Source organism: Rhipicephalus microplus, chromosome 5, assembly GCF_043290135.1.
Source record: "Rhipicephalus microplus isolate Deutch F79 chromosome 5, USDA_Rmic, whole genome shotgun sequence".
NCBI classification, from domain to species: domain Eukaryota; kingdom Metazoa; phylum Arthropoda; class Arachnida; order Ixodida; family Ixodidae; genus Rhipicephalus; species Rhipicephalus microplus.
The window spans coordinates 59423469-59447862 of record NC_134704.1 but is presented as its reverse complement, the minus strand read 5'-3'; the positions used below and the strand labels follow the sequence as shown (position 1 = coordinate 59447862).

The 24394-nt window shown below is 46.4% G+C and overlaps 1 protein-coding gene across 1 annotated transcript in view; it reads right to left on the bottom strand.

The window, feature by feature from the left end:
• Window positions 1-23916, bottom strand: part of LOC119174491 (uncharacterized) — a 791579-nt gene extending 767663 nt beyond the window's left edge. The window contains exon 1 of the mRNA XM_075895551.1: window positions 23471-23916. Within this exon, the coding sequence (XP_075751666.1) occupies window positions 23471-23728 (258 nt within the window). The 5' untranslated portion in view covers window positions 23729-23916. The remainder of the gene's footprint in view (window positions 1-23470) is intronic.
• Between the last annotated feature and the right edge of the window lie 478 nt (window positions 23917-24394).

Genomic DNA, 24394 nt, shown 5'->3' with positions numbered 1-24394 from the left:
GCGGAATTATACGAAATCGCAAGTAGGAATCGTCACTAATGACTGTCAGTGTCTCTTCAGAGAATAACACAAAACAGAAACTAGCGGAAGTGTTATTGCCCCGCCGCAGTGGTCTATAGTGATTATGGCGCTGGACTGCTAAACCGAAGGTCATGGGATCAAATCCCAGCTTCGGCGGCTGCAGTTTCGATGAAGACGGAAAATTTTTGAGGCCCGTGCAGTTATATTTGGGTGCACGTCAAAGAACCCCAGGTGATTGAAATTTCCGGAGCCCTGCACTAAGGCACCTCTCATAATCATATCGTGGTCTTGGGATATCATTATTATTAGTAGTATTGAAAGTGCTATCCCGCTACGGAAGCACATGCCCAATTGTTATTCGAGGATGGCACCAGAGCACCATAATTATCCCATACCGCGGCATAAGTAATCGGGACCGCAAGCTAATAAGGAATGACGAGCTCCGCCATTCATGACACGATGACCGGCGCTTCGCGGTGGAGTAAACGTCGAGCCAATATTGAATCAACGGTCGACCAAATAGGCGCCGACACTCGTCCTACACTTCGACGCCCTTTCCACGAATTCGTAAACAACGTCCTCCGAGCAAGACCTCCTCGCTGGGCGCCGTCATAACAGTGACCACAAGAGCGTGAAGCTATGGCAAACATTAAGCGCACCTCGTCGAAACAACAGCCTTTTTAAATGAATGAGGCAGTGGTCACGCGCCACTTTCCGAGATCTGTTTGTGGACCTCGCAACGTTGTTAACGTGTGCTCGGTCCAACGATGCGGAGCGCGTGGCCCCTTGTTTCAAAATGGCCAAGCGGAGCGCTAAGCGTGACCACGGCTGTGACACTGTGACCGCGTAAGTGAAACACAAGGTCCAGCTATACCGTAAATGTTATATAACTCACGCTACTGTCCTTGTAGAGTTACCGAAATCATGAAGGGCACACATGTAAAATTACCTCCAGCACCTCGCATGCGTATGCGTTAGGTATATAAAATGTGTCAGTTTGTCAGATGACATCGGCTGCTTTTACCTCGGACACGAAACGTGCATACTTGAAGCGTTGAATTATGTGACACACGCTTTATTTGTGTAGTAAGCTTGCTTCGTGTTGTAAAAAGGTTATTGCTATGGTGCAGCAACTCAAGTACTCCCGAGTTTGACGCACACTTGAAATTGAAATCTTGCCTATTTGATTCGTTCTCGACACGCCAAGTAGATGTGTGCACGGGCTTCGGGTATATCCCGAAAACCCGCGCCCGGCCCGCGGGCTGGGCGGGCCGACGTCCTTTCACTTCGGGGCCGGGCTCGAGCGACATTGTTTTTTTGCTAGTCGGTCAAACCGTACCAGATGTCAAGCTCGTATCAAGCCTAAAATATAGACGTTGCGCCGCAAATGTCTTCTACCGAGTAGCGTCCTCTCACAAGTACTCAGCGACATTAAACGCAAGGGGACAGGGTGAGTCACGCAAGGTAAGTTTTGTGTTTGTTTATGCACACAATCATCGCCTCTCCAACAACCAAGGAAATAAACTTCTAGAAGAACAAGGTGTAAATATTCGAACCTTGCTATACTTCCGAAATAAGATAGTGGCAAATCCAGCTATCAGTGCGAGCAGGCAAGTGCACCTTCATTTGGGCGGAACGTGTGACGCAGAAGCGCCACATGTGCACTGTATACTGAAGTCCGAATTATTGGACAGCTTATTTATGCACGACAACTTGTAATCATTGCATATAGTGACTGTGATGTGCCGATAGCTTATTGTTCACTTTGATACGCTGTATAAAATGTCACACTATAAGTACATGACATCTTGTCTGCAGCAAACCTTCATAATGCCAGGCCGGACCCGGCCGGGCCCGTGCTTTTGTTTTTGCACGTCGGGCCGCGCCTAACGGGCTCACAGCCCTCTGGCGTCGAACTAGGGAGACCTTCGACGTAATCAGCGGGTCCGTGCCAGTTTCAGACTCTAAAATTCGGCCCATGCACAGCTGTAAAGTGCCCAACAACATAGGTGAAATCGCGTCTCTGCGTGTGTACTCATATATATGTTTACGCTACTATTATTATTTCTAACAGTAGCAGCATTAATAGTAGGTAGGTGGCACCAGCGTTGCTACCTGCTTATCCATCACCCTGCCCACGCTGTATAATAAACGTTAAATTACATAGTCACCACTTACATAAAGCATGAGAAGTGGTGACTTATTTCTCCGTAATCGAGGCGCATGCCGCACATTATTTAACATATATGCGAAGTAATTTTATTCAACGCCACTGTTGTGAGGATACGAAGCATGTTGAGCAAGATTTATTGACTAATTTTTTATCGCATATATTACTCGCATCAAGCAATTAATTTCCAGTATGTTGCTGTTTTGCAACCCGATTTCGAAGAGTTAGGTGGTTTCGTTTCTTTAGTCTAGATGTGTAAACTATGACTATGCCAGTATTCTATCTATGACCATCCCAGTATCCCAGTATTAGGAACCCAAGGGTTCCTAATGCACAGATGCTCTGAGGAATAAACGTATTAAGCTTGCGTCAAAAGCAAAATTTCTCAGCTACTAGGACTTAATTCGCTGGAACAGCCCAGTTCACGTTAGCGCACATATTAGAACAAGCCGCCACTCCGAATTCAAGGCTGTTTCCCGAAGCAGTGTTTTTTTATATTATTTTTTCACTTGCATCTCGTGGTCTATAAACTTTTGATTGTGACTGCAGGCCATGTTGATGATGATTATCATATTGTGGAAAGAAGCAATGTATAAACGTAAGTCAACAGATATGCTGTAAGCGCGTCCTGACGCATTGACGGAAAACAAAGTAACGTCTGAGAAAAAAGGAAGTCGCTCCGAACAATGCGCGTTAACTGCGTTTGCCTCGGCGCATTAACGTCAAGACGTGGCATCGTTTATTCTCTTCGAGCAACGTCTTTATATACCCAGATGCCCTCCATTATCAACCCTTCGATCGGCCTTGTTTTTGCTTTCCTTGTTTTCTGTCAATTCTTTTCTTCTTCTCTAGATCGCTGACAGAACGTCTAAAACGAAACAATTCTGCTCCTTTGAGGTCTTCATCTACAAAGCGCGGCCGACGTTCACGCTCGGAAGCAAGTCAAACACGTGCCATTGTTTCGCGTGTACTCAAGCAGTGGTGGCCTCGAATCTTCTCACACGCCGCCCCATTCAAAACCTTGAAACTGCGCTTCTCACGGCGCCATGCAGCACAATGGAACCGCAGTGTTTGCATAGCGTGAGTAAAAAAAAAAAAAACAATGTTCTAGCCCACCACGCCAACGAGAGCAAACAGAATAGCCCGTCCTTATTTTTTTCAATTTTGTGTCTTGAAGTTCAAAATTATTTTTGATTGCCCGTATCCAAAGACACGAGGCCGTAACATAGACTGAGGCGCTTGAAGTCCCACCCCGCGATGTACCACCCGACAGGCCCATAGCCAGGGGAGAGGGGGGGGGGGGCTTTTATCGATTGGGGGGGAGGGCAGGTGTGTTTAAGCAAGGAACATGTTTTTACCGCACAAATACAAAACACATGCGGGCAGGAGCGATCGAGTGACCTCTATAGTTTGACCTCTCTCCACTGAGCTAGCGAAAGGGTCACCGCAAACTTTAGGTTTAACGTTAAGGTTGGATTCCCTACACGCAAGCCGCGGGCCGGCATGGCACAGACCTATAGGCCTCCGAGATCAGTTCCATCAACGCACCATTGATCAGGGCACGTTGCCGTTGCTGATTGGAGGTATACCGCAGGGACTAAGGAAAAAGCATGGAGGAAGGAAACAAACAGAGGAAAGGCCCTTAAGTCACTCGTTGTGAATCCGTGCATGGTGAAGCCGGAAGTCGGCCATATTGACTGGGAAATTTCTCCTCTCTTGTTTGCATCCGAATGTGAAGCAGAAAGCGCGACTCTCCCACCGGCTTGAGAAGCACGTGGGCTGCGCGGCGCGCGTGTCGTGACGACCCGAAACTAACGAAACAGCGCTTAACACGCTCGACCAGCGGGATACCGTTGGCGAAATCATATTCATCCGAGTATTAAACAGCTAGTAACAGCTCACCAACAAAGAAGCAAGCGCAAGAGAACGCGTGCTAGATGCACTGACGACGGCGAGTGCAGTGCCAATGTTTTCACGACATTAATATGCACGAACTGTACACAGACAACACTATCGCCCGTGCACCGCCTTCTGTGGTTGCATTCCGTCACTCACGCGGCCGACGCGGCGCCCGGTCACCGTGCCCGTGTTCCAGGTAAAAGCTCACCGCCGTCAGCATTGTGCAACCGCTGTGACCGTGTGCACGGAAAAGTGACATTCGATCATGGTTACTCTAATGCCGAATGGGAAAGCGTAGCAAGCGAAGCAGAAAGGGTGTTTTAATACACACATGCAAGCTTGTCAATATGGTTGATCGGGGCGATGTTCGTGATGCATGATTGTTTGAAATGAGAGCGCACTATACGTGGACGCGGACAAGATAGAGCGCTTGTCCCTCCCGGTATATCAAACATGCAAACATTTCAAACAAACATGCAAGCTGTTACTGTACACATTTCGAACGCGAAACTACATATGTGTACATGACGTCCTCCGCACAAATGTTTCTTCCGTTGTCACGAGCAGGAACGCTGCACCAACCTTCACTGACCTGCAAGGCGTTCGTCGTGCGTCCGTTTTGTCATGGCGCCCGAACGCAATTTCACTGAGCACTTCACTTACTTCATCCGCAGCACCATAAAGTCTCCTCAAATTAACTAGAAGGGACTCTGGCGCTGCGATCGTTCAGCAACAACGGGAATGATGGGCAGTACACGGATTTGCCTAGTCTTGGTACTTGCGGGCGGCGAGTCGCACTTCGGGCTTTGTTTATTGCTGGTTTCGGTTTCGTTTTGAAGGAAAGAACGAGCCCTTTTGAACTTTGTGACCTGCGATCCGAAATCGTAAGCCTAAAAAATAAGCTGGGGAAACGCAACCGCTGAACATTTCAAGATTTTTGTTTCGTGAGAAAACAGCTCCAAGCCACACGAATACACACGGAGCCAGAAGCAGGCCAGTAGTACGAAGACTAGGCAAATATGTGTACCACCTATCATTCCCATGCTCGCTGAAGCGCCGTGCGTTGCAGCTCCCATAGGCACTAGCGCCAGAGTTCCCTCTGGTGTATATTAGGAAAATCTAGGCGCAGCACGGCACATGAATAACGCGCTCGTTGCTTGCACTGTTGAGGCGCCGAGGAACAACAGGTTTTTTTAACAAGTCATTCCTGAGTGTGCCTCAATAGAACGGAAAATCCTTTTCCCGTCCATTTTATGGTTGGTTCTGAGTAACTTTACCTTACTTTTTATTCGTGAAAGTACTAAGACAAATTGTCCGCATAAAATATTATACAACTAATATTATACAACCCAGAACTAAAAACATAAACTATTCATGAAACAGCTTTTAAGAAAAGAAACATAACTTATATACTGCCATTGTGAATGACAATAATGCAAATAATTGTTGTTGTTTTTTTAAGAGTCAAGGCTTTCAGCAAGTTCCCCCCCGCCTCCCTCGCCAAAAAAAAAAAAATTACTGGCTACAGGCCTGTCACCGAATATTTACAATGAAGTTTTTACTCACTCCCCGTCAACTGTTATCCCAACAGCATTCTTGTTTTAAGGCAAAATTAAGCCTTAGATTCATCATCAAACCGGAAGTTACTGCACGTGTCGGCGTCAACAAAAACGGTGCAAGAAATATATGATATGTGGGGTTTAACGTCCCAAAACCACCATATGAATATGAGAGACGCCGTAATGGAGGGCTCCGGAAATTTCGACCACCTGGGGTTCTTTGATTTGATTTGTTGGGTTTAACGTCCCAAAACCACCATATATAATTATGAGAGACGCCGTAGTGGAGGGTCCGGAAATTTCGACCACCTGGGGTTCTTTAACGTGCACCCAAATCTGAGCACACGGGCCTACAACATTTCCGCCTCCATCGGAAATGCAACGGTGCAAGAAATCATCGCCGCGTGAGATACATCGTCGTGACGGTCGCCAGCATTTTTCTATATCAGTCACATGACACGTACTGACACGCTTCCAATAATGTTGTACGATCATACGAATACACGTTCGATTAGTGTGTGTTAATACGATATTATTGGATACGAGGCATATGCATCATACGGTAATTTCGATATGGTTGTGACATCAACATGAAGTTCATACGACGTAACACGACCACGTTATCTCACGAAGCCGTCGTTTGTTGAGGAAATGGACGGGTCTCGGAGGCACTGCAACATTACGCTAGGGGCAGAAAGCTTCCGAAGCCTCCAATCTCGGAAGCTGTACAAAATTACGTTAGGCAGTGAGAAAGGAAAAAAAATGCTCTACGGAAAAGTTAAGATCACTATAATCGACAAGTAAAAGCGGGCGGCTCGCCCCTTCGAGTCGTCGTAGACATCTGTGTGAGGGGCCACGTGGAAGGCTGTGGTTTTAGGGGCCCTTTTCACCATTCTTCTGTAAAGGGTATGCACGATGAATTCCTAATTTAATTACTATCTTTAGACTCATACTGGGTTTTCTCTTTTTCTCTTTTTTCATCGTGCGATTCTCAGGCACGAACTATGAACTGAGGACTACAGTCCCCAAACATCGCATACATTTTGGTGCACTCGCCAACCCGACTGGCGCGTCTGAACTACAAATTAAGACTCGGCTTCTTCGGCTAGTCCTGTAAGATTCGTAGACGCCTTTGCTCAGAAATACCCGAACGCGTATACAGATCTTGGAAATCGATAAAGCGCGTCTTCCGTCACTTCTCGTATTTATACGCGCTTTATCGGTTTCCAAGATCTTTCTTCTTCAGCGGGGCGTAGTATATACGAACGCTAGCAGTTACCGAGGTGTAAAAAAAAAGTCGCAAAATAAAATGAAGGCGCCGTCGTGTTCCCATCGGTCATAAGCGAACATTTATCGCCTCACCGCCATGTACTCACTCCCCCCCCCCCCCCCCCACCTCACCTGCCGGAAGCCATGTATGAACGGTCCTGCTGTTGGCTTAGCGGGAGGCTTGTTGCGTGCGATATGGCACGCGCAAGTACGGTGACTGCTGTACTCTGTCTTTCGTCCACAGCGACGATCCTTAGTATTATACCTGTCCGCAAACGTGCTCTCGATATGTAAGGCTTGACTCTTCGACGGGGATCCCTTGATTCCTTTCCACACGCCGGTCACGTACAATACGTGTGCGCTAGGGGATAAAAAAAAAGTAATCCCCAGAAATACTTTGTCCCACCCACCACGGAATGCAGGATGTTAGTTCGCGGAGAAAAATTTGTACGCTCACTCGCAAGAAATAAATAAATATAACAATATATAAAATGTTAAGAGTCATTTCATTTTTCTTTACTTCCTCCTTCCTCTTTCTCTCGCATGTGTAGCACGGTCTATAGCTTGATATCGTTCTGGAGATGCTGTTTATACCTGCGGTCTTGCAATGATATGATAAGGCACTTGCAAGCTAGTTGAGCTCTGTCGTGTTATGCATACGGAATCAATATCTGGTGTAATTTGTTGCCATACTGTAGCATAGCTCTATAATTATGTGCACTCGATCGGTATCGCTGGGGCCAAACAAATAAAACAAAAAAACCGCTGCTTACGATTGTATATGCTGCCCTTAGATGTATCTGTACCTGTCACAGCAATATTCAACTTTACAATTGTGTGGATGTGAATGCGCGAACATGTGTGTTTGTGTGCTTGAGAAAGGAAGAAAGAAAGTAAGGAAATGGCATGAAGGTTAATCTAACGAAACACTGTTGGTTTGCTACCCTACAAGAGGGAGGCCAGAGGGGGGAAGATGAATACTAGCGCGGGGGTAGGTAGTAGACGTTCGAAAGAAAAATAGAGCGCGTAATTTATGATAGCCTAAGTTGGCCTGTCGACAGAATCTTGTCCGTCGTGTGTGTGACCGCGTGCCAACTTGTGTTTCTTTTGCCATGAATTTCTTTTTTTCTCTCTGTCTGTGTCTCCTGCCATGAATACGCACTCAACGTTCTGCCACTTGAGAGGACCTGATAAGTCTAAAATGGCGTCAATGAATACGACAAGAAAAGCGACAGACGTATATTGAATCCACGTATACCATGCAGCTCGTCCCATTGTCATTTAGGACACAACATTGGTTGAAGCAATTGTAAGCAAGTAAGCGTATATATTGCATACGAATGGGAACGCGAATCCGTGCTGCAGCCAATAGCAACCGCAAAAATACCGGCGCTCACGCGCGAAGCACGACAGTGTCCGTGACACCTGAGACACCGTCCGCATCGTCACCACCAGCGTGTTCTGTCCTGGCCACGGTGTAAGATAAAAAGTGTTTGTACCTTACACCATGGTCCTGCCTAAGAGCTGCAAGCGCACTGCGCAGCTGTCCCGACTTAAGTCGCTACGTAGAACACCCCAGCGTGTAATTCTCTCGTGTCGGAAACACCCGAGCCCATTTACTTCCAAGAGCGTGTCGCGCGTGCGTGTTCGACGCCTTGGACAACTCTGCGACAGCGCAGAACCTTGTCCGTTGCGGCACTCACGCGTCGCACCGTATCACTTGGGCCTTGCCGCACGAAGCAGTGTCGTGCGTGCATTTCGAAGGAGCGCGAGCATATGTCAACGTCATTTACAATGTAGCGAGTATCGACGGCTGCCGCACTTGGTGCAACGGTTGTCGGTTCAACGGTGACTCGTACGCTGCCGGTAGAGGTCGAACCGATGTGTCAAAAGGCATGATTGTTACAAATGCTGCCGACTTCGTGATTGCAATGCTGAGGACGTTCTTTTTTTGCTTTGTTTTTTTTTTTCGTTTTTGTTCGCGAGCAGTAATCGCCTGCCGTACAGGGAAGAGCGAGGATGCGTCAAAAGGATTTATGTGATTTTTTTTTACTGCAGGTGATTTATCGATCCCGACTGATTAAAGGGGTTGACCACCACAACGAAAACTCCACATTAGTTGCTTTGCTATGCTACGAACGAGGTCATGGGTTAAATTTCATGCCAAAAAAAAAAAAAACCACATTCTTACGTGGAGATGGGGCTGAGACACGAAACTAACACCCAAGCAGTCAATTAAAGCGCGTATAAAAGCTCCAGAAGTCGAAAATATATCTCTTAACTACTCAACGCAACTTGCTTAAACAAAAGAAATGCACTTGTTATATGAGCAATCAGTACTGAGTTAACGGCACCGAGTGAACGTGTATGGAAAGCGAATTCACTCTCAAAGAACGAATTAGACAGCAAATTCACAAAAATGGTAAGGAACGAGAAAAACAACCGGTAATTCACGGAACGGAAGTCAGTGACAAAAGTGAACGCGAACTTAATGAAACTGAATTTGTATCTATCGGCAATTTTGTTCTGTTCTAGCCTTGAGGAAGAAAAGTCCGCTTGTGAAAACGTCGGCTCTACACAACCTCTGTTTACGGTTTTTTCCTCGAAAGGTTCCATCTTCCCCTTCATACCGTTTTTTTTCTTTTTGTATCCGCAACAATATACATCTTTAGTCAGGCGTACTCAGCAGCTTTGCAGATGCAGGTTGCCAGCAATTTCCAAAGTCAGCTTGCGTGCACAGAGCTGCTGCGGGCGCACATCTAAAGGTACATTTACAATAGGGTACGCAGAGATAGCGACCGTTGAGCGCGATACGCCTTTTCCGTAACTTAACGTGGGTGCCCAAGAGGACAGCGTAATCCGCCTGCGCAATGGCGGCTAACGCTAACCAAAGTATTTCGTACCCTACATTCAAAACATGCCCAGTAGCGAGTTTTAGTATTGCGTATAGTTGGCATCCGTAACAGCCTCGCACCTAAAGGACGCGACGCTTCGTCCAGAGTCAGGGTACTCGGCTGCTGACCCGCAGGTAGAGGGATCAAGTTCCGGCTGAAGCGGTTGCATTTCCGATAGAGGCGGAACTGTTGTAGGCCCGTGCGCTCAGATTCGGGTGCACGTTAAAAAACCCCAGGTGGTCGAAATTTCCGGAGCCCTCCACTGCGGCGTATCTTATAATCATATGGTGGTTTTGGGACGTTAAACCCCACATATCAATCGTCCAGAGTGCATGCGCAGAACTTGTATTGATGCGCACTATTCCAAACGTCTGCAATCCGGTGCGTACGCAACGCCTTTAAGTACGTAGGCAACGCGTGGAATGCCGTTATGTGCGCCACATATACGCACTACTAATTGTTTCGCGCGTGTCCAAGGCTTAAATGTACCCCAAATTGCAAAGTATGAAGTAGAAATGGCCCGGTGCCTGCCTCGGGTATACATAAAACTATTTCTCTCTGATAAGTATGAAGTAAAACACGGTGGTTCCCTCGTATAGCAGCTAAAATGACGTGGCAATTTCTGCACATTTGTAATGGACGCTGGCCACTTGTGTACGTTTGCGCATTCAGCAGGCATGCCTTTTATCTTTGTGAGTTTCGGGCCAAAGTCTCGTTATGCGGGACAACACGTTGATTTGCATGCGGCTGTAATCGACCCTTTCGTAAACAACCAAATAGGACCCCAGAGCCAAATGACTGGACGGCGTGCATTAATTCTGTAAGTGAAATGGCGACTCTGCGACGACGTGAAATAGCGACTCTGCAATTACAGTGCGCACTTCGCATTGTTTGCAGCGAGGTGGAAACAAACAGTCGCGAACGATAGAAGGTGCATTATGCAGCACTGCAGTGGTAATGAATGATATCTCTCGCCCGGGCAAGAAAGTAAAGAAAGAAGCGTAAATACCATGACCTATTTCTCGCTTAGTTACACAACTAATTGTTGCGCCGCATTCCTTAGAGAGGGGAATGCAGAAGTGCTCGTGCTCTAAATTGCAGCGCGAAATGATTTCCTCCTTGATTAAGACATTATGCAAATCGACCCCGCTTTGTTCCTCGCCGTATGCTGTCATTGAATCTACGCGATATAAACGGCTACTTGCACGTAAATGTAATGAACGTTATACGTGCCATTCAGAACTTCACATCGTTTACTCGAGTCAAGAGTATCATCATCATCGTAATTATCATCATCAGTCTGACTGCGTACACTGCAGGACAAAGGCCTCTTTCATGCTCCGCCAGTTAAGTCGGTCCTGTGCTTGATTCTGCCAATTTATACCCGTAAACTTCTTAATCTCATCTGCCAATTAACCGAACCTTCTGTCTCCACCTAACTCGTTTGCGTTCTCTGGTAATCAATCAAGAGTATATGTTACACTAACTAATTACCACGTTTTTCTTGATCAGTATATTAAAGACTACGCTTGTATACTTTTGATAATTTGCAATAATTTATGTTTCAAACAAATGTTTTGTGATTGATTGATTGATTTGTGGGGTATAACGTCCCAAAACCACTATTTGATTATGAGAGACGCCGTAGTGGAGGTCTCCGGAAATTTTGACCACCTGGGGTTCTTTAACGTGCACCCGAATCTGAGCACACGGGCCTACAACATTTCCGCCTCCATCGGAAATGCAGCCGCTGCAGCCGGGATTCGATCCCGCAACCTGCGGGTCAGCAGCCGAGTACCCTAGAGACTAGACCCCCACGGCGAGGTAAGCTGCTCAACTTGCTTAGAAAAAAAAAAAAAAAAGATGATTCAGAGTATAATGTACTTCACTATGTGAGAGCATTAAGCTGTCCTGTTAACCAGGGTAATGTGTTTCATGCTAACGATGATTTCAAAAGACGGAAACCGCTTCTTGTGTTTAGTAAAATTGTTTAACGATTTTTAGTATACATGCTACTCTACTATAGAATAGCAGAACGCTGTCCATTCAAACGATTTGGGTTTAGAAAAAGTGTTTAACGACTTTGAGTATTTGGTACTTTACTATTGGAGAGCTTAAAGCCGTCCCGTGGGCCTCACACTTGATGAAGACGCTTTTCGTTCAAAGACAGTGATGAAGCAGATTATAAAGACGCCCAGATGTAATGAAAAATTGCAAAATTGTATTTTGGAGTAGCCATCTCGGCAGGCCCAGTTTCTTGCTTTTGATTATGCCGAGACTACGCTCTGAACTTGTTAAACCTGTAATGGTGGTAAAAAGATATCTATTCTTCACATCTCCACTCCGTCCTTTTATCCAGCATTAAGCTGAAATCACCCGACCGATTAGGTGTCGGCGAAAAAACAACAACTCCGAAGTTGTTAGACAGATAAAGAACACTCCTTAAAGAAAAAAAAGGTGCGCAAAATGCCCGTCAGACCTGCAAGCATATTGAATTGGATTGGATAAACTTTTATTTGGTACTCCAAAACACAGATCACTGTGTTGCAGGCAGCTCCCACGTGGGGACTGAGATGCATAATGTGGGGTTCAACGCACCGAAACTGTTTGGTGGGCTATTAGGAACACCGTAAAGGTGTTTCCGTGCTGGGCTGTTAACCTTAGCGGTTTGCAACTAGATGAACAGTGTTACGGTGCAAGCATACGCATGAAAACGATTAAGTTGGTACATACGATGTACGATGTGCATGGCCTTACTTATTTGCATCGCAATACAAAACAAGAAAACGTCGACATAACAGCCTAAAATAGCGCCGTCCACATGTATAATAAGGTGAAGCTTAGAGCAGAGGCCTTCTAATTATTGCCGACTACAGAGAGAGCTCTTAGGCGCTATTTAGATGTATGTACGTACGCTTGCTTTTCTGCATCACCCCTCCCCCTGTGCAAATCGAGCCGACTTGACAGAAAATCGAACCCACGAACTGGTTTTCAGCAGCGAAATTCCTTAGTTGATGATCTACACCGCGTTAAGTATGTAAGTAGCTTGCGCCTGAAAGTATTCAATCAACACGAAGAGATGCATACACGCGTTGCAGAGAAATTCATCTTGAAAAAAAAAAAATTCTGCAGCTAGCGCGTTTCACGCATTAACTGCATAAATGTCTAAATCCACATCATAGCCCGAACAATGGCGATGAAGCAACGAATTTCATTAGAAGAATCAATAAATCTACGCAACAAGTGATGGAACGAGAACTGATGGGCGAAACGAGCTCTCTTTATATCGCTATCGCATTAATAATATTAATATATATTAGGAAATAAGGAAATATTGAATAATATCCCGGAGTCTACCGGCGCGTGCAACAGCAGGCGATAGAGGGTTCGATATTTCATATATATAACGATGGTGACAATGATTCCGTTCCTCTATGCTTCTCCGTAATTAAGACCAGCTTCATTTACCACAGCTGACGTACTTTTATAACTTGTGCGATTCCTCAAAGAGCTGCAGTCTTCCTTTTCTTTCGCGTTATCTCCGCTAAATTATCGCTATCAGGCAGATGTTATGTACTAGCGCGCTACAAAAACGTCACTTTGCAGACTGACGAATGCCACGTGAAAATAAACACTGCCTACGTGAGAAGGATCAGCAGCATTTTTTTTTTTTTCACACAAACGCGTTTTCCGAACAAAAAAAAAAATGGCAGCATATCCACGGAGTGAATGATGGGGAGTGGGGCGAAGCATTCGTCCGTTCATTCGTTCTTGCTTCCGTCCGTTCCTGCGAACGTCTGTGTAACCGTCCATGCGTCCATCCACCCGTCCGTGCGTGCGTCTGTTCGTGCGTCCGTCCCTGCGTTCGTCCATGCATCCGCGCCTGCGTCCGTTCATGCGTCCATCCATGCATCTGTCTGTGTCTCCGTTCGTCCACCTATTCAACACTCCAAGTACCACCATCTCGCATCTTTTCATGATATATTCGTCATATGAGAGCACCGCCACCCAGCGGACATTCCAAGGACTGAACGAGAGGTGGCACATGCCCACTTTCTTACGGCTTGCGCTTCGGGTTTACTTCCCACCTTTAACCACCTCGAGTTCATGGTATTACTAGTTCAATGCATTCATGGCACTGCGGCCCAACGCTCACTAAACCTTTCTAAAACCAAGGAGGTTACACCCAGCGAGTATAACGTACCAACCCTTTCTTGTCAGATCGTGCTCAATGTACATGCCAATAGCAGCTAATGGGGATCGCAGCGTGCGCGTTACCTAAAGGCCGAATGCTCCTGTCTCTCATTCCCCCTTAGCAGCCATTAACATGTGCATTGAGCACTATCTTTTATTGTTCAACAACGCACAGAAGAAATCTCTCACCAGAACCACCTTGGAGGTCAAAATCGTAAGTACCGCTATTTCGAGTATGTGCCACTGGTGGTTCCGTACCACGAGGGACGCACAAGCCACGCCATGAGGAGCTTAGCCCCTAAAATACTTCAACATCTGCCACAAGAATAACAACAACAAGACAAACGCACATCAAAACCCCCAAAACTGTCTAATGACTCGTCATTCATTCATTCATTCATTCATTCATTCATTCATTCATTCATTCATTCATTCATGTATCCATTCATTCGTTTGGAATGATGGCTAAATATGCAATACGTTGCTAGCCTCTCCACAAATTCAAACGAATTAGATGTGGTTTTAGGCGGAACTAATCGCTGCAGCTAAGTATCGAAGTGTTCACAAAAAAACAAGCGGGGTGTGACACTTTCAGCTCGTTGCGCGGCTATTCAATTAGGCGGAGAACTCCATCCCACAAGGTTACTCGGCGCGTCGATGCCGCTCTTTTCCGTCTTCATATTTCGCCGTCAACGGCGTCACAGGCGCTCCAGTTGTGATCGCGTGCTGCTGTCTCCGCCACAGCGGATGTATGGCCACGGCGGCTTCAGCGCAGCGCATACCATTGCGTATTTTGCTTTATTTTTTGCCCCAAAGCGGTTCGCAGGAAAGAGAGCGACTTCGAGAACGTCCACGCATATGTACACCCGCCGTAGGGGTCGATTAGGGAAGGAGGGGGGGGGGGGGTGAGAAAAAAAAAAGCGGAGCACGAGGTCGGGCCGAGACTGCCACCAGCGCCTACAGGTCATGCCCTCTCTCGTCACCCCTCCCCTTTATACTCTCTCTCTCTCGACATATTGCGTGGCAGAGAGGTACGCAGACAGACAGACACACATAGAAACGCAGGCAGCAAACCTCCATAGCTGTCTCTGCCGGGCTCTGGTGCATTTCTTGGTCTCATCCATATACGCCAAGTCGGGGTCACTCAAGCCACGCACGCGCCAGCTAAGTTTCAATGCCCAGGATTCCCCCCCCCCCCCCCAACTCTTTGCGAAGATCTCCCTCCGGGGGTCTCGTCTTCGTGTCTCACTAAGTTGCGGCCTTATTTCACATTGTTTCATTGTTTTTTTTTTTCTCTCCTTACGTATCTGTTGTGTCCCCGAGAGCATTCACTGAAAATGACAGGTTTAGAGGCTCGGGGTTTTCTCAGTATACTTATTATCTGCTCTTTCTTATTATTTTTTTCTGCAACAGAAAGATCCGGCTAAAAGGGTTGTGCTTTCGTCAAAGCGATCGATTCCGAGAACCGAAGTTCAAGGGCTCGGACGTCCGTCATGCGGCCGAAGACAGTTGTGACTCCCGTACAAATGTACTGTCACATCCGCTGCTATACGCCGACTCACACCCTTTCCATAACCTTATACTGATCACCCGGATCCCGCAATACACGCCGGAGCCGACTGATAGCGTCAAAATTGGTGACGCCAGAGTATGAGCGATCGTTATGAAAAATAGTTTGTTAGTAAAAAAAAGCCTTACATGTCTCGATCATCAAATGTGAAAATGAAAAGTGACCAGCGGCGGTGGCGTGAACACGAAACGAGTGATACAAAAAAAAAAAAAACAGATGACGTCCTCATGACGTCACACATCGCCAAAATTAATTGATATAGCATCAGCAACGTTAATCAAAGGTCGCAGGCTCGATCCCTGCCAGAAGCAAGTTATCCTTTCATTTATTTATTTTCCTTCGCATTTACATTACAATTCAATGCAAAGAACATCCCATGTACTTTCGTTGACATCATTGTCTGTTAGTCAGCCCCAGCGCGGTGGTCTAGTGGCTAAGGTACTCGGCTGCTGACCCGCAGATCGTGGAATCGAATCCCGGCTGCGGCGGCTGCATTTCCGATAGAGGCGGAAATGTTGTTGGCCCGGGTGCTCAGATTTGGGTGCACGTTAAAGAACCCCAGGTGGTCGAAATTTCCGAGGCCCTCCACTATGGCGTCTCTCATAACCATATGGTGGTTTTGGGACGTTAAACACCACAAATTAATCAATCAATTGTCTGTTCACATATTTTGCCAAAATCTGGGATGCCATTATGGCGTCATCGTCATGCCAAAAAGCGTGACGTCATATGATAATGTTATGTCACGTTCTCACTTGGTCATTCATAGCTGGGCAGATCCCGGAGGCCCTGCAGAACTATTGGAGTGCAAAAGAGTCCGATGCCTGAAATCACGGAGGCCATTGAAAATCGCGTTAGCTGCTGAAAGCTTTACGGAGAGGGTGGGATTTCTCATCATTGAATACAGTTAACAGAGCAGAAAAAAAAGTTGGCTTTCGTCTTCCAGTTTAAGCAAAGGCATCCTGTACGGGCTGTATGACTTTTTTAAGGGCGATGAGGGCAGTGACCCAATCGTACAGATCAGCTATCTACAAAAGCAATTATAAAAGTTCCCACATATTAAAGTAGCAGTTGCATTACAGTCCGGACATCGGACACTGCCTAAATACATTTTAAATGTTTTTCACCACTTGGTTAACAGCGTAGTCTTGTTGTGCATGAAAGCTTGGACGAGCGCCGATGACGTAGCGCTTGTCCCGTCTTTTTCCTGTCCGCCGCGTGCGCTATTAACCTTTAGTAAGCACAACCACCTAGCCCATGTCAACCACTTTGTAATATTTGTCATGCCAAATCCTTCTTTCCTTTCACATTCAACGAACACAGAATCTAACTATTTCCGGTAATGTTTTTTAACCAAGCGAGTGCGAAACGTTCCGAGCAGCATTTGAGAACTGGATGCGAATTGGGATGGTTCACAAGGAAGGTTGAATTGTATCGGCATTTACTGGTTAACGCTGATAATTCCCAATCATGAAAGACCATATCGCAGGATACGTGTCATATGCCTGCCACTGGTCACATGACCTGAAAGCCGAGTTCACGCTATTTTTTTTTTTTTTGAAAGCGCCCTCGGTAACTTCCAAAGCTCGAAGAAGATGAATACAGGAATCTTTCTCTAGCTCTTGGCTTGTTTTCACCGAGAAAGAACAATGGCAATCGACAGCACCATGAGCCTGAAACGTTTTAACTTTCAAACCAAATTCCAACTTGCTGGACGCCTGTCTCCAAGTGCCGACACGTGGTCTCCGTAACACCGCATTTAGTTCCTGCATTCTTCTTCGCCAAGGAGAGTATCGCCTTCCCTGTCGTCACCGATGACACAAGAGAAGAGGTATCCGGTGGCCCGCAGAAATATCCGTGCTCGTCACGAAATTCCGCAGCGATATACATTTCACAGTTGCGCTATATTGCCAAACGCAAGAGTTTCCAGGCTTTCGGTTTCATAGCTTATTCACGCTGCCAGGAAGTACACGAAGTAGGCACCAAAAAGACGTGCAATTCCGTTACTGTAGACACTTCATCTAATTCCTGGCAGCGTGTATAAGACATGCATCCATACCAACTAGCCCCCGTGGCAGCTTTACTTTTTTGTTTCACCCGTTCGTAACACTTCATATAGCAGGTTTGGTCAGAGCCGGCGGCTAGTTGTCTGTCTGTTCGCTCATCTTCTCATTTATGTCAAAGTTCTTACAACACCCTTAAAGCAGTACAATTTACGTTCCCTATAGCTCATCAGCTTTATTATGCGTTGGTTTTCATTAAAGTCGCGTCAACAAAAAATTGAGCCGTTAGAATTCTCTTCTGTCATTTATTCCTTCATTCAATACCAAATATAATTCTTCCTTTTGCTGGCAAGAGAAATGATCGTTGACACTAGGGCTGACATTGCCACTGTTGAGATCTAAAGTGGGACTGCTTTTTTCGTGCCAATCAATGCATACTGCGATCGGAAGTAGATGAAAGACCGTAGGTAAGGAGTGCATAATGGAGAGCTATTCGCGACATCGTTTGGTTCTGTGTCGAAACTAAGCACAGATAACTTTGCATCAAAGAAATGTGCCTGTACCGAAGCAGCCGTGATTGTGTGGTTTCTTACCTTTCTTTGTCTCTATGTCTCCCTTTACTCTGGTGACCTAGTAACGACCAAGCATGTTTTCTGGGTCATTGATAGAATGATTTCTGCCTGTATGCCCCAGCGATGTTTACATCACAGTATTGATGAGCGAATGTCCGCGAGATATTGATGTTGACACTTTTGTTTTCTTCACTATACAGGTAGACGGCCCTAATACGCGTAACACTGTGATACATCGTCTATAATTGCGAGAACGAAATTTGAGCCCGCCTTATTGCTTCTACGGGCTGGTTGGCGTGTGCTCCTTGCAATCGTATTCCGATATCACCAACACAGTGTGCACGTCGTCGGCTAAGATGAAAATCGTTACTGGTCTCCCAAAAGCCAGCACACTGACCCACAGCGGGGGTGCGGAATAAGCGCGCGACGCCATGATGACGCCTGAAGAAATGCGCACCGTGACTGTCCACACTCGTCAACCACGTGACGCGAAACACTGACACTTCATTGGGCGTCGCGGAATGCGTCATTTAGGTCTTTCAAGCAACTGCGCGGTTGAAATGAGCTAAGTAAAACACTCGTAACCTTCGAAGGTCGCGGTTTCGGAGCCTGCCGGCGTCATCTTTTCGACTAATTCACTTTCTTCACATTTTTATCATAATAACTACAAATAACGTTGTCTATACTTTTCCAGGTATTCTTCCCCTCTCTCAACTTTATGCCCCTTCCCATTCCCCAGCGTAGGGTAGCAAACCGGGCATGTGCCTGGTTAACCTCCCTGCTTTCTCTCTTGTTGTTAATCTCTCCCCCCCCCCCCCCATTGTCAGTTAGTTCTCATTGATATTGCTACATGAAGATCGACGTTCTCTGCGATCATGCGCGTTTGTGCCAGACGCAGAGGACGAAGGGCTGCCTCCACTCGGTCACTCATTAGCCTGATTTTGTCTAACAATAACAACAGCAATATTGTGTCCAACCATCAAAAACGAGCCCTTAAAGTGTGAAACATTGTTGGGGCGGCTTTTTTTTTCTTTTTTCTTACTCCTCCGAACACGCGTTCAAACGCAGTTCGCGCCAACACCAGCGGGACGCGAGGACTATGACGCAGTTATCTATACACACACTGATAGTAATGCTTGCCTGTTTTACCTTTTCACGAAGCTTCAGAGAACGACACGACTACACGTTTTTGTTGTTGTTGTTGTTCTTGTTGTTAAGGTTATTCGGGTCAGATCTTCCACTCAATTCAGGCATGTCTTCAGACAAACCGCTATACTTTCCTACAGCCCGCTCTACCTAGATTTGAGTTACTTCGCCGAATATACAAATATGCAGACGACTATTCATCACTTTGTGCGGAAAGCTTGACACGCACTGATGAATTCCCTGTCTTAGTGCAGCTTATGATTCGATAATTACAACAAATTAAAAAGAAATGAGGCACGTGTAGTCAACATCGTTTTGGTGTTGCCTACGTCATCAGAAGACAGCTAGAAAAGGGTGCGCAGAGATGGCGTTATTTGCGTATACGCACGCCACTTCCGTCACTTGACGGAGGTACCGCAAGTGGTTGGCGTACGATGCATGCGCAGTGGCGCCAAACGCTAACGCCAAGCTTTGCGAGCCCTATTCCAAAGCCCCCTAAGGAGATTTATAATGTAACGTTGTCAGAATGACAACGTTTATTTTTCTTTTCCCACTCTTCCCTCTTTCTCGTCTTTCTTGTCCCCTTCCCTATTCCCCCAGTGTAGGGTAGCCAACCGGATGTCTTTCTGGTTAACCTCCATGCCTTTCTTCCCTTTTGTTGCTTCCTCCCTCCTCCTTGTCAGAATGCACAGAGACAGGTGGTTATCTATAGAGGCGAAAAAGAAAATTCTCGGCAAGTGCGCCGTGTTTACTCTTTCTTCAGTGCGGTGACGGGAGGAACTGATTTTGTAGACAAGATGAAGATCTTGGTCGGAAATACTGTGCGGTCCTTTTTGAGATTACCAGAGGGTTTCAAGCTTGGATTTGTTGGAGGCTTATCTTCATGCACGGGGACTGACGCGCACTAAAGACAGGGACATAAGGTGGAACACAGATGTAGACGTAACGCAAATTAACAATTTACTGGCGAGAAATGTGACCCTATATATATCAACGTCCAGCAGTCAAGGTTGCGCTGTAATAACAAAGAACAAAAGTCAACCAACACGCCTAATCTTTGAAGTTCTTATATCTCATGTCTCAAAGGCAAATGCATCAGCTGCCATCTATCTCTCGGTCTGCCAAAGAAATAGCATATGTCACTGGCACGACATGTGCACGTCAGTTTTTTTTTTTTTTTTGCTTTGCTTCAGATATGCAGCGAGTGTTAGCCGGTGTTTCAAATAAGGTCACATCACGGCGCTGTTAGTTAGCGCTTTACTGTTTTATCTGTGTTCCCTCTTGCCTTCCTGCCTTTTGAGCGTATGAGTCCCCTTCAAGTAAAGACTACAGCAATCTTTTCGCTTTTATGCTAAGCAGCGAGAAACAAAACAGCGGCTGACCACGTGATCGGCGTGAAATGTACTTGGGGACGCACGTTGCCGCCGCTTCTTTCGCTAAAAGCGAATACAACGCAGAGTGGTCACCGGAGAATACGAAAAGGAAAGCATATAATGCAGCTCGGCGCTGACACTGGCTCCCGCCGATATACGCCGACTTCCCCGAGTATTTAGGTCGACTCTCGCAATTCGGCGCGTTCGAGGAAAGGTCAGAGCCTGTGCGGATTGTGTACAGGTCTTTTCGCGAGAAAAATAACGGAAGTTTTGAGCGTTCAACGGAATGGCCTGTCATTCTTCCGTCAGCTGGGTCCAAGAAACGATACGATTTTCAGTATATTTAATTCATTGTTGCTGTTTAGAAACGAATTAGATTAACGAAAAAATGGCAATGTTTTAAAAGGATCCAAAAGAGAACAACGCAGCTAGCAACCAATGTTGCCACAACGCTGACGCGACTCTCTCAATGTTGCGGAAAAAGTGTGTCATGATTTGGTGCTACTAGGGAATGATTTTTGTATTGTTAACTAGCATGAAAATAGTTTTACCCAATACCAAGATCATCACGCTTGGTAACTTTTGGTAAGAGAGAAAACACACACAAAAAAAGAATATGTAGGTGGCGACGCCACCTTAAAATTTCCGCACCAACGCCGGGACGTTATTGATTTCGACAGCGTATACTAGAGCCAGCGTGGTTTGTAATCGGTGAAAATGCGGTATATAGGTTGGACTCTGAGGGGGCCACAAACATAACATGCCAAGTTTCAGCTAATCTCGTACAGCTAATTTCGTGGAAATACGACAAACACATTTTAAGATACGTCACGTCACGTATAAATATTTCGGCGAGAAATTTCAGACTAGAATTTTTACCTTGGCCTTCTCTTCTCATAAACTTATCATGGTACAGTAAATATAGTTAAAGTTCTTGGCGAAGACTTCTTCTAAACCGATTCGATGTCACACTCAGTGTCCCTGCACAAGAGTGTGAGGTGGTCTTGAGACACACGACGGTGGAAGGCAATAATAATTTAATCGTGGATTTCAGGTTGTCTTTGACGTGTACCTAATTTGAATAACCTGAATGTGTGGTTCTTTTCTTTTTTTTTATGTATACATCAACCACTCCAAAGTGCAACATTCGCCACTTGACGCATTGAAGCGCCCCAGCATATATGCACCACCATTTCCCATACTCTTCAGGCTACCCACAAATCGCTAATCAGCCGATTCAAACTGGTTTCGGTCAACACCAAGTTGAGAGGCAGGAGAACGAGTTTTAAAGTGAACTGCTTTGTAGAGAACAATTACACCTACTGGACGTATACCCTCTATGAGAGTTTGCAAATAGTTTAGTTACTTGTGTACTTCCATTATACATTGGCTAGGTTAATTACGGAAGGATTCTGATTGTAGTCACGAGCCAAACAGGGGCAATGCGTCGCAAACTGATGTGGAAACACTTGTACGAGCGGCTATCAAACGTTGTCAACGATAATATTTTTCACATTTTTCATAGAGAAGCGGCAAGTGGCACGATGTCGCACAAGTTGTGGGAAGCAGATGGTCCGTTACCAGCTACCATCACTGTTAACCCAGTTGCAGAGAACAAATGGCGTCGATATTGAAATGTCATCAATGAAAGAGCTACATGATATATGTATATGAATAAGTCGAAATGTTATTCATAATATTAAAACCCCTATTTTGCACATCCTTTGAACGTTCGCGATGGGTTACCTTATTATGTTGTTTTTCTTAATACTTTTTTCTCACCTAGCCAAATCCATTTCTCGCTTGGGTTCTCTTTCTATAGTTCTTATCAATGTATTTACAGTCTTCAGCTAATATGTGTCAAACACTTGTGTACCTTACAATGTGTTCAACGTTGTCATTTTTCCTACTCATTGACTGCTGCTGTCCAACTAAGAGTAGGACAATTCGCCTCGTCAAGCTACTCATTGTAGTAGCTTTTTGTGACAGCTCCTATATTTCCTTTTATCTTCAAAACAGGAAATGAATTTAGTTTGATTTGATATGTTGATGGTGCGCTTTCAAGGCGATCATTTAGAGCCCAGAACGTTTTTGCAAACGATGTCCACATAACAATGCTGCACACATCAGACGACGAATCCACGTAACAGTTTTATTTAGGCGCACTATTCGCATGAAATCCGAACATCACGATATATACTCGATGCAATGTAACCCAGCATTTCCCGTTCATTCGCCTTTTTGTTGCTCTTGCCAAAAATGCGCTGCATTTTCATCAGAGATGAGGTCGTAAGCTATTTCGGACGCGAACACCGAGTCACCGTTTCAAATCACGAAACAAGCGCGATTATGCCGGTGTTTGAAATCGAAAGAATACGTTGTAGGCTATGCGGCCCTGCAGTCTTTTCTTTTAACTGATGTGTACGAAACATTGAGGTACTATGAAACCCGAACTGCGGCAAGCCTATGTGATGGTACAGTTCGCGCCATCCACTTGTCACCATGGGCAGGCACGCGTAGATGCGCAGAGCTGCCGAACAGGGTGCATTGACGGTGTGCACAGTACCATCGCGAAGGCTTGCCGCCGTTCAGGTTTCATTTGATGCAGATAGTACAAAAAGAAGACACCCAGACACAGCGCACAGGTGCCTTCCTTCTTGTTCTTCACTTTTTCGCGCACCTCAGTCAAGTTGAATTACCAACTCGCCCAAGAGTCGAGGCGTTGAAGATTGCAGCATAACGCATATACGAAGACCGCGCGAAAAAGACAGCGTGGGGAACCATGCGGAGATGCACTGACCGTTTCGTAGAGTCCTCGTGGTCCCCTGACGCCGACCTGCACCGCTTTCCAAGGCACCGGCCGGTACACCTGTTCCACGGTGGTGGTGTGCCTCCGCGTCCTGGGATGGTGCATCCTACTGCACCCTGCCAGGAGCAGGCTGGTGCGGCGCTTCCTGCGGCAGCCGCCGTACTGCACCGGCTTCTCGGCACTGCGGCAGGCGCACGCCTTGGCGTGCACGTGGTACGAGCGCCCGGTAGCCTCGGCCACGCTGGACATCGTCGCGCCGCAAAGATTAATCCGCGAGGGAGGAACACTTCAGTCGCGACGATCCACGATGGCCGCGGTGGAACTGACTATTCTCCGGCGAAGCTGCATGTTCGTTCAAGACACTTCACTCCGTCGGCATCTATTGCTGAGTGCGAATTTCACTTTCGCCGAGGGCCGCTCGACAGATGCGACTGACGGGGCACCTTTATAGCCCGTGTCTGTGAAAGCGGCGAGAGCTTTGCGCAAATAAGATGCCTACTCTTCGTTCACAGACAGACACCGAAAGCCGACGAAGAGTGATGCGTCACGACGAAGAGTGATCCAGCGAGTTCCCAAGCGTTTTCATGAACGGCCACTGCTTATCGCCGTTTCATGTGGTCCGGGTCAGCCGCACTCAGCTGGAAGGCGCCGTCGTTTTAGTTGTCGCTGCAATCAAGAGAGTGACGGTAACTGCGGCCAAAAACTTGGGGTCGTTCGCGGCGGCGTCGTTTACGAGAGGACCGCCGGCGCTACTTGCTATTCGCTCGTCCTTTTTATCAACGGGCCCGTGCCGCCCCCTCCCCTCGTATCGCTCACTCACTGCACACCGCTCTCGGCGGTGGTTTGACGAGCGGGTCCCATTTGCTTGTTTGACCGGCAGTTCACTTTAATCTTACGACACGGCGGAGGCAAGGG